Source organism: Physella acuta, unplaced genomic scaffold, assembly GCF_028476545.2.
Source record: "Physella acuta isolate Inbredline_101_S28 unplaced genomic scaffold, ASM2847654v3 ptg000889l, whole genome shotgun sequence".
Lineage (NCBI taxonomy): Eukaryota > Metazoa > Mollusca > Gastropoda > Physidae > Physella > Physella acuta.
The window spans coordinates 516506-532974 of record NW_026732406.1 but is presented as its reverse complement, the minus strand read 5'-3'; the positions used below and the strand labels follow the sequence as shown (position 1 = coordinate 532974).

The 16469-nt window shown below is 38.8% G+C and overlaps 1 protein-coding gene across 1 annotated transcript; it reads left to right on the top strand.

The window, feature by feature from the left end:
• The first annotated feature begins 1619 nt into the window (after positions 1–1619).
• LOC131952698 (organic cation transporter protein) lies at positions 1620–14877 on the top strand. Its single transcript, XM_059315471.1, has 12 exons — positions 1620–1666; positions 6342–6484; positions 6925–7138; positions 7401–7504; positions 7847–8001; positions 9303–9471; positions 9965–10222; positions 10952–11089; positions 12032–12123; positions 12708–12889; positions 13414–13565; positions 14614–14877. The coding sequence occupies exons 2-12, from the start codon at positions 6342–6344 to the stop codon at positions 14804–14806; spliced, it is 1800 nt and encodes a 599-aa protein (XP_059171454.1). The 5' UTR covers positions 1620–1666; the 3' UTR covers positions 14807–14877.
• The last annotated feature ends 1592 nt before the right edge of the window (positions 14878–16469 follow it).

Below are 16469 nucleotides of genomic sequence, written 5' to 3'. Positions count from 1 at the left end.
TTCCCGACAGAGAAATGTACGGGTTCTGATTTATGAGCCGGCCCACACTATGTCTGGTGACTAGAGTCTTTTAGGTTATATTATGTGTAGACCTATTGGTATTTTTCTAATGCTGACAAGCTCGAAATCTGCAAGCATGGGTTACATTTTTATCACAGACTGAAACACCACGTCATAACGGGCAGAACCACCTCAACATGAAAGACTGAACACCCCACCATGAAAGACTGAACCACCCCACCAAAAGAGACTGAACCACTTCACAAAATGAGACTGAACCACCCCACCAAAAGAGACTTAACCACTCCAAAAGAGACTAAACCACCCCACCAAAAGAGACTTAACCACTCCAAAAGAGACTAAATAGAGACTAAACCACTCCAAAAGAGACTAAACCACTCCACCAAAAGAGACTTAACCACTCCAAAAGAGACTAAATAGAGACTAAACCACTCCAAAAGAGACTAAACCACTCCACCAAAAGAGACTTAACCACTCCAAAAGAGACTAAATAGAGACTAAACCACTCCAAAAGAGACTAAACCACTCACCAAAAGAGAGTGAACCCCTCCACCAGTCCACAACATAATAGAATCCTCACGTTTCCAAATTCCACTACACTACTGACCGAGCATTCAATAACACTTGGTCCCATGGGATCGATAATAAATAAGTTCGATCAGTCCATCTGAGCATACCTCTGTACTTTCATTGATTGGGGAACCGTACAGGCATTTTTCTAGCATATTCCAAACAGCAAGGAATTTGACCCGGGGGTCAAGGTGCCCCAGCCGTGTTGAATAGACCCCAACGAAGGCAAACAATCTTATGTCGGATCTTCTAAATGCAAACACAACCGTAGTTTGAAAGCGAACAACATTATATAGACGAGAAATCTTATTCAGCCTTTAGACCAACAATAATTTGTGTTCTTTACCTACACGAAGAAAAAACCTCGTAGGCTATTTCAAATGCAAATACCGTAGGACGATAGATTCAATGTAAACAACATTGCATAGACTGACGGGGGGAAAACATCGAGCGCCTAAACATAAAGTAGTCTGCTGTGATTGATGTTTGCATAGCGTTGTTGTTTGATGTTAGCAGTAGCAACGTTCTGACAGCGAAGGCCTTAAGTCTGTGATAGATTTTTGGGAGGGGGGGAGGTGGACTCACTGGCTGAAAATGTTAACGTGTATACCTACATTTTAGGCTGATATAATGTAGTCGCAATGAAGTGGCGAATGAATATGTGGTATATTATTATATTTTCAAAATCTGTCGGCTAGCGGTGCAACTTATTGATTTACCTAATCATTTTAAATAGCCACAATTTTGCGAAATAATAATTTTAATACTAAGAGTTAATGTATAACATCTCTCAAAATCACAACCATCCCTCTTTTCAAAATGATAAAACACCCCGATTCAGGTGATTTAGCAAAAGACATTTTCGTAAAGAATTATTATGTTTAATAATTATGTTTGTCTCAAATTTTTTAACTTAATATTTAAAAACATATAAAACACTGCCTTCAATTTAAGCATGAGATCCAATTAACTAAGGTTGGTTGAAAATTCCTTAATATTTCCCTGGCAAACAAATTCAGTCACATGATCTTGGGATCACTAAAAATAGTCACCTTTCATTAGGCAGATTGTTCAGGTATAGTTACACTAATAGGTAAAATCTTAGTTTAGCGTCGTAAATTCGGCCAAAACTAGTAATGTAGGAGAGAGTGCATTAATGAATATGTCATTAAATATGAGTATATTTTCGTATATTTTGATAAAATATGATAAATAATTGAATAATAGATCACCATTTATGGTTAAATCAATTTAAATATCCTGAAATTAATTTTTATCAACCCTGTTCGAGATAGTAAATTTGCTATTAAAAACAGCAGCCATCTTAAGAAAATGTTATTTAGAGTAGCTTCCCTTTCATTTCTATTCGTATAAAAATGTATTTAAATATGATTGTCTTGTTGTATAGTCCGTATTACAAAGCATTTTTTTTTTAATTCTGCTCTTTAAAAAATGAATTTCCTAACAAACAACTTTATTAATTCTAGAAGCATTGTGAGATGCAACTTGTATCCATGTTTTAAATCACGTTTTTTTTTACTAATGTTTATTTGATCTTACTATTACTATATAGTTTGAGTTTTTTCTTATTGTTTGAAAGTTCATTATTTTCATTTCAGGTTTTTCTTTTCATCAATTAGTGATTCTATCGTAACTTATGACATTTTTTACTTCTCTTTACCTTAATTAAACCCAACCTCCGTCATATTTTTGTTGTCAATGTCACCACAAGTCATAAGGGGTCATCCATAAATGACGTCACACTCGTAGGGGGGGGGGAGGCGGGTCGGTAATTTTGTGACGATGTGTGATGAGGGGGAGGGGGGGGTTCAGATATTGCGACGTCACATTTTTGCATTATAAAAAAGCAATGTTAGAAAACGAATTTTAGACGTTATTTCTCGTTTTAGGAAACTGTTTTAATAACTTGTAATAGTTTAGACAAGATTTTGAAAAAATATCGATGTTTAAAAAAAATTCAACTACAATTTTGAGGGGGGTTGTAGGTTGAGGTGTGACGTCATTTTAGGGGGGGGTCTGGCTTTTTGTGACGACGTGTGACAGAGTGGAGGGGGGGGGATGGTAAAAATCGTCAAAAAAAGCGTGGCGTCATTTATGGATGACCCCTAATGTAAAATATTACTCTTCGCTCTGCCTTATCTAAGATCTCTAGCCATAATTTTGACAACAATAAATGTTTGTCATCATTTATATATACAGAGAGACAAAATGTATTATCCACCAGCTTCCCTCATAAAACATCATCTAAAATAATCAGCCACTCCACCCCTTAAGTGCGTGTTGTCATTATGGTCGATCGCAAGTCTCCACCTGCCAGACACATTTTGGTTATCCTTTGTTGTCAAAATGTCAATATTAAGTACCCAAGTGAGTGATATGGGGTTGTCCATAAATGATGGGACATATGATTTGCTACGGGAGTGAGTGAAGATTTGTGACGTCAACTCAGGCGGCTCCGTAATGTATGACGTGTCGGTCTCATGAAAGGAGGTGAACGGGGAAAAATACCTAGGTGGTTGATGGAGAACCTCTATAATGCTTTGTTCAATCAAAATAACGATAACTAAGCATTAGTATACGTATACCTTGCTTAAAACGAATCATCACAAATGTTGCAAGCCTGCTAGTGTAAGACATTTGGCAAAACGGCCTTAACTTAACACATTATCCCCGTCAAAAAGGCTTGCCACCAAATGCCTGCCGACGAATAAGCCGCGTCTAATGCGGGGCGTTAGGAATACGGCCATTAGCATGGGCCGCGTTAGAGCACCAGTAGGCTATCGCGCTTTGTAAGAAATACTTAAATTCATCCTGTTTTCACCACGCTTCTTTTGGAGCTTAACATGGGTAATCTAGTTCTATACGGTGAGAGCTTAATACCTTTTTAAAGGGCCGAATGTCTCAAGACAGCAAGCTTGCAGAAATAACTACGTACGTTTAAATGGACGAGTGATAGGTATGTTAGGGGCTGTTTAATGAACACCAACTTAGGTAATCAAATTAAACGTCGCATAAGCGTCAAAAAGGCAGTGCTTGTTGTTTTTTTTATATAAAATTAGCCTAACGGTCGGCGGTACCGGTACATGACGTCACGTGCGAGCGTTAACTCCGTGACGATGTACTAAGTGGGTGAATGAAAAAGGTGGGGTTCAAGAAATGCGACTCAGCAAGCTTTTTACATTTCTTGACCCTTCTTAATGGTTCTATCGTCCCCACTGAGAAAATGGATCACCAATGAATGACGCGTCATACTTCTCCCACAACCATCCCCTGTTTTCACGAAAAAAAAAACCTGACCCGTCTCCAAAATCACATCGCTGAGTTCTACTCAACCTCTCCCCACCACAAATCACAATTTCTATCTGAAACAATATGTTCATATGTTTGTTCTGTAATAATGCACGCTGTCATTACTATCCTAAGAGCGACGCCATTTATGAGCGATCTCATATTGATTTGATTACTGCAAATAAAATGTTCAAAAAGTTCGACCTCCCAACAATTGTTGTGGTCTTGGATGCACACTATTAAGTCTGAAAAGGTCTATTAGTCATTCATGTCAACTATATTGGAAAAAAAATTACTATACAGGGGGATCATCCATAAATGACGTCACGCTTTTCTTAAAGATTTTTACCTCCCCCCAGTGGCGTAGCGAGGTCGGGTGTCACCCGGTGCGGCACTTAATGGTGTCACCCCCCCAGAGGCATAGAGACCCTTCCCAGGGACAAACTTTCAAATTTTCGATTTGCACCCCCCCCCTCAAACTTTCGATTTGCACCCCCCCCTCAAGTTTTCGATTTGCACCCCCCCCCCCTCAAACTTTCGATTTGCACCCCCCCCTCGAGTTTTTCTCTATATATTTTGCTATTTTTTGCCTTGGTGTCACCCCCCTAAATGGTGTCACCCGGTGCGGTCCGCACCCCCCGCCCCCCTCTCGCTACGCCCCTGCCTCCCCCCCTCCCCTCCGTCACACGTCGTCACAAAAAGCCAGACCCCCCCCCTAAAATGACGTCACACCTCAGCCAAAACCTCCCTCAAAATTGCAGTTGAATTTTTTTTAAAACAGCTATATTTTTCCAAAATCTTGTCTGAACTCTGTCAAAATAGAGTATTTTAATCAATTGTTACTACAATGTATTAAAACAGTTTTCTAAAACGCAAAATAACGTCTAAAATTCGTTTTCTAACATTGCTTTTTTATAATGCAAAAGTGTGACGTGGCACCATCTGAACCCCCCCCCCTCCCCCTCATCACACACCGTCTCAAAATTACGGACCCCCCTTCCCCCCTACGAGTGTGACGTCATTTATGGACGACCCCCAGGCATATATTAAAACAATACAAAACAATCATATTAAACCACAAAATCAACACAAAAGACATGCGAATAGACAATTTTTCAAGGGAAACTACTCTATTATTGTTTTTGAAACATGGCTGCTGCTTGTCTTTACTCATTGCTGTCTCGAACGGGGTAGTTTAAAGTTTATTCCAGGATATTTATGACTGGTTTGGTCTTGGATTGTGATTTGTTATTCAATTATCTGTTATATTATGTAAAATATGACATAAATATGGCCAAATTAAAGAAATATTCATTAGTTACCTTCATCGCTCATTACTAGCTACGTTGGAATTTACGACGCTAAACTAAGATTTTACCCACTAATACACTACTAGACTCTAGATCTAGATTCATTCTACAAGACTGTAGATCTAATTAATAAACTACTAGGTCTAGCGAGAGTCGATTTATTTTTTAGATCTAAACCAAACTAGATTTCAAAATGGTATAAGTTCACCTGAATTCTAATTAGTTTTTTTTATTTAAAATTTCCCGCTGAAAAAACTTTGACAGCCGAGTTAAATTTTTAAAAAGTTAAGATTTAAGACTAAGATTTTCTTCTCTAAAATTCTATTTCTTCCCTTCTTGATTCTAGAATAAGTCTTAGAAACTAATTCTAGATCTAGATCTAGATTCTAAGATTAGATCTAGGTTCTCTTGTTGTAGACCTTTAGATCTTACTTCTATACTAGATCTATATTAAGAATTATTAATTTAATACTAGAGTAGAGATTAGTATAGTTAGAGTGTTAGACCAGAATTTCTTCCAGGCATCTTTTCGATGAAAATGAAATTTATATAGAAAATATATACTTTTAACAGTGTACCCCCCCCCCAAAGAAAGTCTATGCCCCCCCCCCCCCCAGAGAAAAAAGTCTGGAAGAAAAACTGTGTTAGACTAGTAGTAAGTAGAGCCAGCATTATTCAATCATTAGTCTTGAGAAAATTTGAGTAACTGAACTAGATCTAGATCTAGATTCCAGTTTTAAAAAAAATCCACAGAGGTTTTGGAAGGAACTAAATGCTAAATGATCATAAAAGTAAAGTACACCTCAAATCTCTCAGTGAGGTAGATAAAACCTGTTTCAGTGACCTCGGCACATGTGAAGTAACAGTGATAGTGTGGTCAGCACTACGACCATCCATATTTACTTTCCATAGCATGATTGTAGCATTAATCAGAGCTGGGTAGACCCATTGGCATCATATGGGCTTGGGCCCAGGATCCAAACTCTAGACTTTCTGGCTATCTGTTGAATGCTGTACCATACGACCACACTTACCCAACTGAACAATTTTTACTAGTGGTAGGCTAAGGCTTAAAAGTATTGATTAGTTCATTTTATATATTTTTGTGTGATTCATAAAATCTGACAACAGATGGATTTTGATGATATTCTTGAGTACATTGGAGACTTTGGAACCTACCAAAAAAGAGTTTACCTTTTGCTTTGTATTTTAACAATATTTCATGGGATGAGGATGGTGGTGATGGTATTTATCCTCTTTGTACCTAAACACAGGTGAGATAGAAATAAATGGAAAAAAAAAGTTCTGTTAACAATTGTCAATGTAAGGAAAGTAAATCTAAACAAATATTCTCTGTTATTTCCCTTTACATCAATATTGGGGAAAGTCTCACCTGGAAGTATTTTGTTTTTTGTGACCTGGTTATGTGGTGTTACTGGCATACTCGCCCTATAAAGCTCAGTTTAGAGTATTGACACTATATATATATATATATATATATATATATATATATATATATATATATATATATATATATATATATATATATATATAGATAGATAGATAGATAGATAGATAGATAGATAGATAGATAGATAGATAGATAGATAGATAGATAGATAGATAGATAGATAGATATAGATATATATATATATATCATACTTTAAAAAAATTAAATGATTGTATTGTTTAATGTTTTGAATTTCCACTACAGATGTCTGATACCAGGGTATTTAAATGATACTTATGAAGTGACCACAGCAGAACATCTAGCAGCTGTAGAGAAATCCATTCCACCAGGCAGCTCATGCTATGTCTATCAGCTGGACAACTATACAAGTAGCGGGCCAACAACTAGTGCAAGCCTGGTCAAATGTAACCATTGGGTGTATGATCAGTCTATGATGTTTTCAACAGTAGCTAGTCAGGTATGTTGGCCATTTTAACTCCACAACCTGGGCACTCAATCCTTTTGAGTAGTTTTAGTTTTAAAGATGGAAATTAATTAAAGGGCTACAGAGTTAGGAACAAATCTATCTCTTGCATAATTTTCTACAACATTAAATCAAAATCTTATTTTAAGGTGTCAATATTTCCAAAACTAAAAATAATTTTAATGTGAGTTAGAATTTAAGAGTGTTTGATTAGGAAAGAAAGGATAACATTTTTACAACTGCAACTCATTACCAGTTCAACTTGGTTTGTGATGAAGCTCTGAAAGCCTCTCATGAGACAATGATTTACTACGGTGGATTTTTGGTCAGTACCTTTGTTATAGGAACAGTTTCTGACCGGTAAGTTACCACTGTGGTTTTTATCTGTTTGGGATATTTTTGTTTTTTTTTTTGTCACTTATGGGACAGCGTGTTTTGACATTGAATCCTTAAGTCTGTAGAAGGTCACTCAGTCTACCCAAGGGTAAATAAAGGTAGCTGAGCATAGAACTGATCACATTATCCTTTCATATGCTGAGTTCACAGGAACAGGTCAACTATACTTCTTCTGCCCTATTGACTATCAGGTCCAAAGGTTGTTTTCTATATTGTTGCCAATGTATTAAGATTAAATTTTATTAAGTTTTTTAATAAAATGTAAATATTTTAAAAATATTATTCTTGATGAACGTTGACTTTCAGTATTGGACGCAAGCTTTGCTTATATTGGTCCTTGACTGTTGCAGTTGTAGCTGGCACACTGTTAGCCTTCACTCAAAGTTTTCTCACCTTTACAGTCCTAAATTTTATTGTCGGAGCAGCTACTGCAGGCATCTTCCCCACAGCTTACGTAATGGGTAAGTCATCCCCACAGCTTATGTAATGGGTAAGTCATCCCCACAGCTTATGTAATGGGTAAGTCATCCCCACAGCTTATGTAATGGGTAAGTCATCCCCACAGCTTATGTAATGGGTAAGTCATCCCCACAGCTTATGTAATGGGTAAGTCATCCCCACAGCTTATGTAATGGGTAAGTCATCCCCACAGCTTATGTAATGGGTAAGTCATCCCCACAGCTTATGTAATGGGTAAGTCATCCCCACAGCTTATGTAATGGGTAAGTCATACCCACAGCTTATGTAATGGGTAAGTCATCCCCACAGCTTATGTAATGGGTAAGTCATCCCCACAGCTTATGTAATGGGTAAGTCATACCCACAGCTTATGTAATGGGTAAGTCATCCCCACAGCTTATGTAATGGGTAAGTCATCCCCACAGCTTATGTAATGGGTAAGTCATCCCCACAGCTTACGTAATGGGTAAGTCCCCACAGCTTATGTATCCTATGTAATGTATTAAATACTTCAAACAAAGTAGATCACTTTGCTGGATCTAACCTACTTGTCATTATTTAGTTGTTTTGTATAAAAAAATATCAATGTCTTGTCAGCGTTAGATGTTTGAGTGTCACCCACTTAACACATTAAAAAAAGCAGCCTGTTAATGTTGACCCAATAGGGATAGAGCTAGTTGGGCCATCTAAAAGATCTCTGACTGGAATGGTTTTTCTCCACAGGGATAGAGCTAGTTGGGCCATCTAAAAGATCTCTGACTGGGATGGTTTTTCTCCACAGGGATAGAGCTAGTTGGGCCATCTAAAAGATCTCTGACTGGGATGGTTTTTCTCCACAGGGATAGAGCTAGTTGGGCCATCTAAAAGATCTCTGACTGGGATGGTTTTTCTCCACAGGGATAGAGCTAGTTGGGCCATCTAAAAGATCTCTGACTGGGATGGTTTTTCTCCACAGGGATAGAGCTAGTTGGGCCATCTAAAAGATCTCTGACTGGGATGGTTTTTCTCCACAGGGATAGAGCTAGTTGGGCCATCTAAAAGATCTCTGACTGGGATGGTTTTTCTCCACAGGGATAGAGCTAGTTGGGCCATCTAAAAGATCTCTGACTGGGATGGTTTTTCTCCACAGGGATAGAGCTAGTTGGGCCATCTAAAAGATCTCTGACTGGGATGGTTTTTCTCCACAGGGATAGAGCTAGTTGGGCCATCTAAAAGATCTCTGACTGGGATGGTTTTTCTCCACAGGGATAGAGCTAGTTGGGCCATCTAAAAGATCTCTGACTGGGATGGTTTTTCTCCACAGGGATAGAGCTAGTTGGGCCATCTAAAAGATCTCTGACTGGGATGGTCATCCAACTGTTTTTCTCCACTGGTGTTGTGCTGTTGTCTGGTCTAGCCTACTTGACCAGGGACTGGAGGCATCTAGTGCTGTCTATAACCCTTCCTCTGATCATCTACTACTGTTTTTGGGGGTAAGTCACATGAGTTTGTCATTATCTTCTCTTACATCCAGTTTGATTTAAGTAATTCAAGCTATCAGTACACCTACTTGTTTCTACCAAACAAATAACATTGACCTATTTAGGCCCTACATATATTTTAGAAAGTTATTCTTAATCCAACATAGGGCTACCTCCTAATTATTTGTAATACATGTATCACTATAGAAAAAAAGAGCTAAAGATTTTAAATTTTCTTTAAGCCTCTATATCATTATTTGTGTTCTAAAAAATTGATTTTAGTCTTCTAGCTAGCGTTGTATTCATTTGATCAAGCCTTCTATATTGCACTAGCTAATACTTTATAATTTCAATGGAAGCAGTTAGCATTCAAATTTTTGTAAAACATCCTATGTAGCTAATGTAAATTTAAAAATGAACTGTTCAAACGTTAAAATTTTTGTAAAACATCCTATGTAGCTGATGTAAATGTAAAAATGAACTGTTCAAACATTTGACATTTCAGTTTTATTCCAGAGTCGACAAGATGGCAGATCCAGAAAGGTTACTTCAGGGACGCCCGCCAGACTGTGCTAGCTGTTGCCAGGATTAATAAAAGAGAGGTGCCAATCTCAGTTTTGGATGCTGTCATGCCAGATGTGCCAGGTAGAGTAAACTCTCAAGGTCACAGAGAGAAGGCTAACAAGGTCAAAGGTGGAAGTTTCTTTGAATTGTTCAGGTACAGGATTCTCTTCATTCGAACGTGGATTATCTTTTATAATTGGTAAATTCATTTCTTATACATTCATTTTTTTATAGAATATTCAAATTAATTTATAATGGCCTTGGCCCAGTTGGTTGAGAGGGACCAGGTCATTATTGATAACATGGACAAAAGTATTTTGGCGATTCTTTTACATTTTGTAAAGTTACTGAAAATATTAAAAACAAGAAATGCATCCAAAAACCACTCAATCAATTTTTAAATCACATTTAATAACATTGTGTGCACTGTTACAATAAATTCCTATCTCCCTTTTTCAAGACCTTTGGGCCAATGACATTTATAAATTAATTTTTCACAATTTTATTTTTGCAATAGGCCTACATTATTTGCCAAATTCAGTCATCATGCTAATAGTCAAGTGTTCTTCTGTTGCACATGTGGACATTTTACCTGTAGGGTTATTATTCAATATGTAAAGTAAGCTTAATGTAAATTCCCCTCTCGGACTGAATGATTCATAGGGAAGATGAAGTAGAGTTCATATGTTTCTTGACATCAGCAAATGAAGGTATGGTGTGGTCAGCACGATGCCCAACAACCTTAACTTTCATGTTAATGAGTCAGATACCCATCAGAGCTGGGGGACAACCTTCAGGCTCAGGACTGGGCCTGGATATGAACTGAGATGCTTGGTTAGAAATCAAATGCTTGCCCATTACATTCAGTAATGTTCTAATGAACTTGTTATATTGTTTACTGTGTAGATCTTGGTTCTGGTCTTCCCAGGTTTGCCATCAGCCTATCTTTTTACGGACTCAACTACAACTCCGGTAACCTTGGCGTTGGTTCCATTTTCTTAAACTTTTCTTTAGCTGGACTGGTGGAGTTTCCAGCCTATATTTATACTCTCTGCACTATAAACAGGTATGCTTATTTTACTTTGGTTTTTACTATAAACAGGTAGGCTTATTTTACTTTGGTTTTTACTATAAACAGGTATGCTTATTTTACTTTGGTTTTTACTATAAACAGGTAGGCTTATTTTACTTTGGTTTTTACTATAAACAGGTAGGCTTATTTTACTTTGGTTTTTACTATAAACAGGTATGCTTATTTTACTTTGGTTTTTACTATAAACAGGTAGGCTTATTTTACTTTGGTTTTTACTATAAACAGGTATGCTGATTTTATTTTGGTTTTATTCATTTTCTTTATGTTCAATAACAAACAGGCTAGGGGTCTGTGTGGTTGAGTTGGTTAAGCTCATGGTTGCTTAACTGAAAAGTCCTGAGCTCACATTCCGGGCAGATGATGCTCAATAGCTGGGTACAACAACCCATCTAGGAGAGACAACTCCAAAAACAAACAACTGCTCCCTTGTAGTTTGTTCTTGGATGGATAAAGGCTACAAAAAAAAGGCTGAAGTCAGCATCAACAGCCTATAAGACTCATAACATGCTAACCTTCAATGTTTCATTGTTTTTGAGGAAATCCCTTCAAACATTACAATTAAGAGGGAATAAGAAACAGAATAACAAAAAAAAATAGTTCTGGTGAGTTCTCAGCTAACATTTAACCCACTTTTGACCACAACATGTAAGGGACCTAACCAAGTCATTAATAAGACATGCAGCCTCAGTTGCAGGGATCATGCTAATGTTTTTAAAAAATCATCTTGTCAAAAGTGTAATTACTGTCTAGACCAAGGGAATCAAGAATTACAACTCTAAAGAAATGTATGGACCTATTCCAATTGAAACATGTTTTAAAGGTTTTTATGTAGAAATTATAAAGATAATGATCATGTAGCCCAAGTTTACAGATTTAAAAGTTGTAGAGTGTTTAAAAGCACTTGTTTGTACACAGGCTAGGGCGTAGGCTTGTACACTTCAGCATGATGGCCACTGGTGGGATGGCCTGCTTGTCTTGTGTTGTCTCCATCAAGTATGCTCCAAAAGGTAGGTGCCTCTAGTTACATGACAAATATTATGTTCCAAAAGGTAGGTGCCTCTAGTTACATGACAAATATTATGTTCCAAAAGGTAGGTGCCTCTAGTTACATGACAAATATTATGGTCCAAAAGGTAGATGCCTCTAGTTACATGACAAATATTATGGTCCAAAAGGTAGATGCCTCTAGTTACATGACAAATATTATGCTCCAAAAGGTAGGTGACTCTAGTTACATGACAAATATTATGGTCCAAAAGGTAGGTGCCTCTAGTCACATGACAAATATTATGGTCCAAAAGGTAGGTGCCTCTAGTTACATGACAAATATTATGGTCCAAAAGGTAGGTGCCTCTAGTCACATGACAAATATTATGGTCCAAAAGGTAGGTGCCTCTAGTTACATGACAAATATTATGGTCCAAAAGGTAGGTGCCTCTAGTTACATGACAAATATTATGCTCCAAAAGGTTACATGACAAATATTTCAACAAGGCAACAGTAATTCCATCTTTTGATCTCTTCACTTTACATATAGGTATTTGTATTTGTTATATGCTGCCTGTGTATTCACTAAATCATTCCTCTGCAGACTACCAGTGGCTGACTGTGGTTTTAGCAATGATTGGCAAGTTGGGTTCTGCAGGTGCATACAGCACTGTGTACGTGCACTCGACTGAACTCTTCCCCACGGTCATACGTCATTCAGCCTTTGGGGCCAGTGCCAGTTGGGCCAGGATAGGGTCCATGTTGTCACCATACATCGCTGCCATGGTAAGTAGCTCAGTCTTGTACCAACCTGAGGTCTTCCTTCTAGCACATCCACATGGGACTATAGTAGGGCAAAGTACCATTTTTACCTGATAAAGTTAATTGGAAGCGGTTACTTTTTGAAAAAAACTATACAGCTTGAAATAAAGATGTCTTTGCCAGTAGTTGAGTAGGCATTGAAAAATGTATTAATAATTAATTAAATATTTCTTTTCAAGTGGGTTCAGATATAAAAACTATCAATATGGGGTGGAGCGGGCTGACTTGAAGAGAATAATTTGTACATTTGGTGTATAAAATGAGACAACTTGGAGCCCATACCTGTCCCCATCATAATCTGACCAACTTGATTTATGTATCATCTATTAATAACCTTCATTGTACCTAATCCCCCCACCGACCCACCCCTTCCTGAGTTAGTTTTGATTGTTCTGGTTAGAGTTAATAGTTCATTCCTAACTTCAAAATTTAATTCTGTAATTGGTCATGCAGGGAAGTAACTCATGTTTCTGCTATTGGTTATGCAGGGAGCTAATGATAGTGGTATTTTTGGTCATGGTCTGCCCCTGTTGATCTGTGGCTGTGTGATGCTCAGTGCTGGATCCTTGGCCCTGCTGCTGCCAGAGACACTCAACAGGAAACTGCCAGAGACCATCACTGATGCCAGGCACTTCACCAGGTGGGTTGGTCTCTACAGGCACTTCACCATGTGGGTTGGTCTCTACAGCAGGTGGGTTGGTCTCTACAGGCACTTCACCAGGTAGGTTGGTCTCTACAGGCACTTCACCAGGTGGGTTGGTCTCTACAGGCACTTCACAAGGTGGGTTGGTCTCTACAGGCACTTCACCAGGTGGGTTGGTCTCTACAGGCACTTCACCAGGTGGGTTGGTCCCTACAGGCACTTCACCAGGTGGGTTGGTCTCTACAGGCACTTCACCAGGTGGGTTGGTCTCTACAGGCACTTCACCAGGTAGGTTGGTCTCTACAGGCACTTCACCAGGTAGGTTGGTCTCTACAGGCACTTCACCAGGTAGGTTGGTCTCTACAGGCACTTCACCAGGTGGGTTGGTCTCTACAGGCACTTCACCAGGTAGGTTGGTCTCTACAGGCACTTCATCAGGTGGGTTGGTCTCTACAGGCACTTCACCAGGTGGGTTGGTCTCTACAGGCACTTCACCAGGTGGGTTGGTCTCTACAGGCACTTCACCAGGTGGGTTGGTCTCTACAGGCACTTCACCAGGTGGGTTGGTCTCTACAGGCACTTCACCAGGTGGGTTGGTCTCTACAGACACTTCACCAGGTGGGTTGGTGCACTTCACCAGGTCGGTTGGTGCACTTCACCAGGTGGGTTGGTCTCTACAGGCACTTCACCAGGTAGGTTGGTCTCTACAGCAGGTGGGTTGGTCTCTACAGGCACTTCACCAGGTGGGTTGGTCTCTACAGGCACTTCACCAAGGGGGGTGGTCTCTACAGGCACTTCACCAGGTGGGTTGGTCTCTACACCCCTTCACACTTATGAGTTTCAACTAAAAATCTGCTCTGTTTATCATTCTCTTATATAACAATAGGCTCAATTTGTAACCTGCAAAAGAGAACTAGCTTTTAACATTGTGTTGTTTTTTGTGTGTGTTTTTTTTGTACACCTGTCATCTGACAGACTTTGTTTGCTAGTTATGGCAAGAATAGGAAGGCCTTCAACAATTTAAATATTCTTATTTTTTTCAAAGGTCAGCCTATATGACTGGTGATGTCAATATAGTAACAACAGGAATGAGTGTGGGTACAGGTGTTGAATTGGGGACTGATTCAGACAATGATGAGAGGACAGGAACAGACAATGATGTGAAGACAGGCAGTGATGTGAAGACAGGCAGTGATGTGAAGACAGGCAGTGATGTGAAGATGGAGACAAAAACTTGAAGCTGTTAGGCCATCAACACATCAAACATCTGGATGTTGCTTGAGTTTATGTGAACCTACCTCAGACATGACACCTATAATATTGACCTACCTCAGACATGCAGGCTACTTTATTTATCTTAATAAAGCAAGCAAATGTTCTTTATATAAGTGTCATACATTTGTTAGTTTATTTTTTAAACTGTAAAATTAATAGCTTAAGACACTCGTTTGTTCCAGCCTTAAAAAAACAACTCTCTGTCTATACGACTGAAGCTTTATTTTATTAGTCGTTTTTATTTTTAATGTTTGATGTGTTTCTGTCCAATTCATTCATTTCTTCACACTCTCCCCACCCCCTTACGCTTTTGGACCTTACGTGTCCCAGTTTTATATTCACAGTAGGCCTATGGATATAATTATAATACCAAGTTTCTTGTTGACAATATTGACCCACATTTTTTTTCCCCAAAAAAATGTGGACCAACAGCTTGAAACTTTTCCGAACGGGAAAACCCGTAGGTTTTCCAACGGATCCGAGCCACGTCAGGTCCGTGGGATTGTGAGCTTATGTGTAAACACGTTCTGGTGTCCGTATTTTTACGTGGGTGTTTTGTGTAGGTCTATATTTAACTATTGCTCAATAGAAATGAAATATGTAGGCCTATGATTTTTAAATGCTATTTATGTGCTTTAGTGCTAGGCTACCAACTATAAAAAATTGTGGGATTAAGTTTGAAAAGTGTGCACTATTAAAAATTCTCTCCTAGTCTATCCCCATACATGACGTAAATTTCCTGATAGTTGTTGCTATGTTGGCCACTTAGTCCTATTCTGTGGCTTCACTAGGAGAGGGCGACACCAAATGGACGGTAACCAAAGTTTACTGAGAATATGGGACAGCACGGTCGGACACAACTGAAAGTCTCGAGTTCGGATACCGAATCGTCCCACTCCTTTGGACACTTGACTTACTTTAGGGATGGTTTAACGGCTGTCAATATGTTGAGGTCAAATAAGTAGATGAACTTTAGCCCAATGGACTGAGGGGAAAAGTTGATTTAGCCTATCTAGTTAGAATTTGGAAAAGGGTGACACCAAGGCGAAAATATATTATCTCCATCCTACATCAGATTAAGTTCTACTGGGTATACGTGTGTATATATTAGCCAACACGTGGGGGGGGGGGGGACACGCTTGGTCAACTTAAAATGTTGTGACGCTGTCTCCAGATGTAAACAATCAACACGGCCATGTGACATCGAAGCTGATGCAACATCTGGTCATGCTTTAGACTCAGGGGTCTCCAAACTTTTTAGCCCGAGGGCCGCATTAAATATAAAAAATCAGTTCGGGGGCCAGAGTTTTTTCCAGGCATCTCTTCGGGGAGGTACAGCCTCCCCCCGAAGAATGGCTACCTCCCCTTCTCCCCCCCCCCCCCTCACGAAATATAATTTATATAGACATGTATACAAATTTCAAGTGTCGTCGTCCACCCCTCCCCGGAGAAAAAATTCTGAAAGAAACACTCTCAGAAGGCCTTTTGGTGGGTGTATAGATCAGAAACTAGATTTCCCTCTCTTGTAGTTTTAGGTTCAGGAATTTTAAATGGCGTGTAGTGTTATGTTTGCAGCAGAGGCCAATTTCTATACTTTTCATCAGACATTAATGACAGCGGCCTGCT

Coding starts and splice junctions, on each gene's coding strand:
- LOC131952698 (XM_059315471.1), top strand. CDS start 6,342: ATGGATTTTGATGATATTCTTGAGTACATTGGAGACTTTGGAACCTAC. Junction 8,002..9,302: donor CCCCACAGCTTACGTAATGG/GTAAGTCATCCC, acceptor TTTTCTCCACAG/GGATAGAGCTAGTTGGGCCA. Junction 9,472..9,964: donor ATCTACTACTGTTTTTGGGG/GTAAGTCACATG, acceptor TTGACATTTCAG/TTTTATTCCAGAGTCGACAA.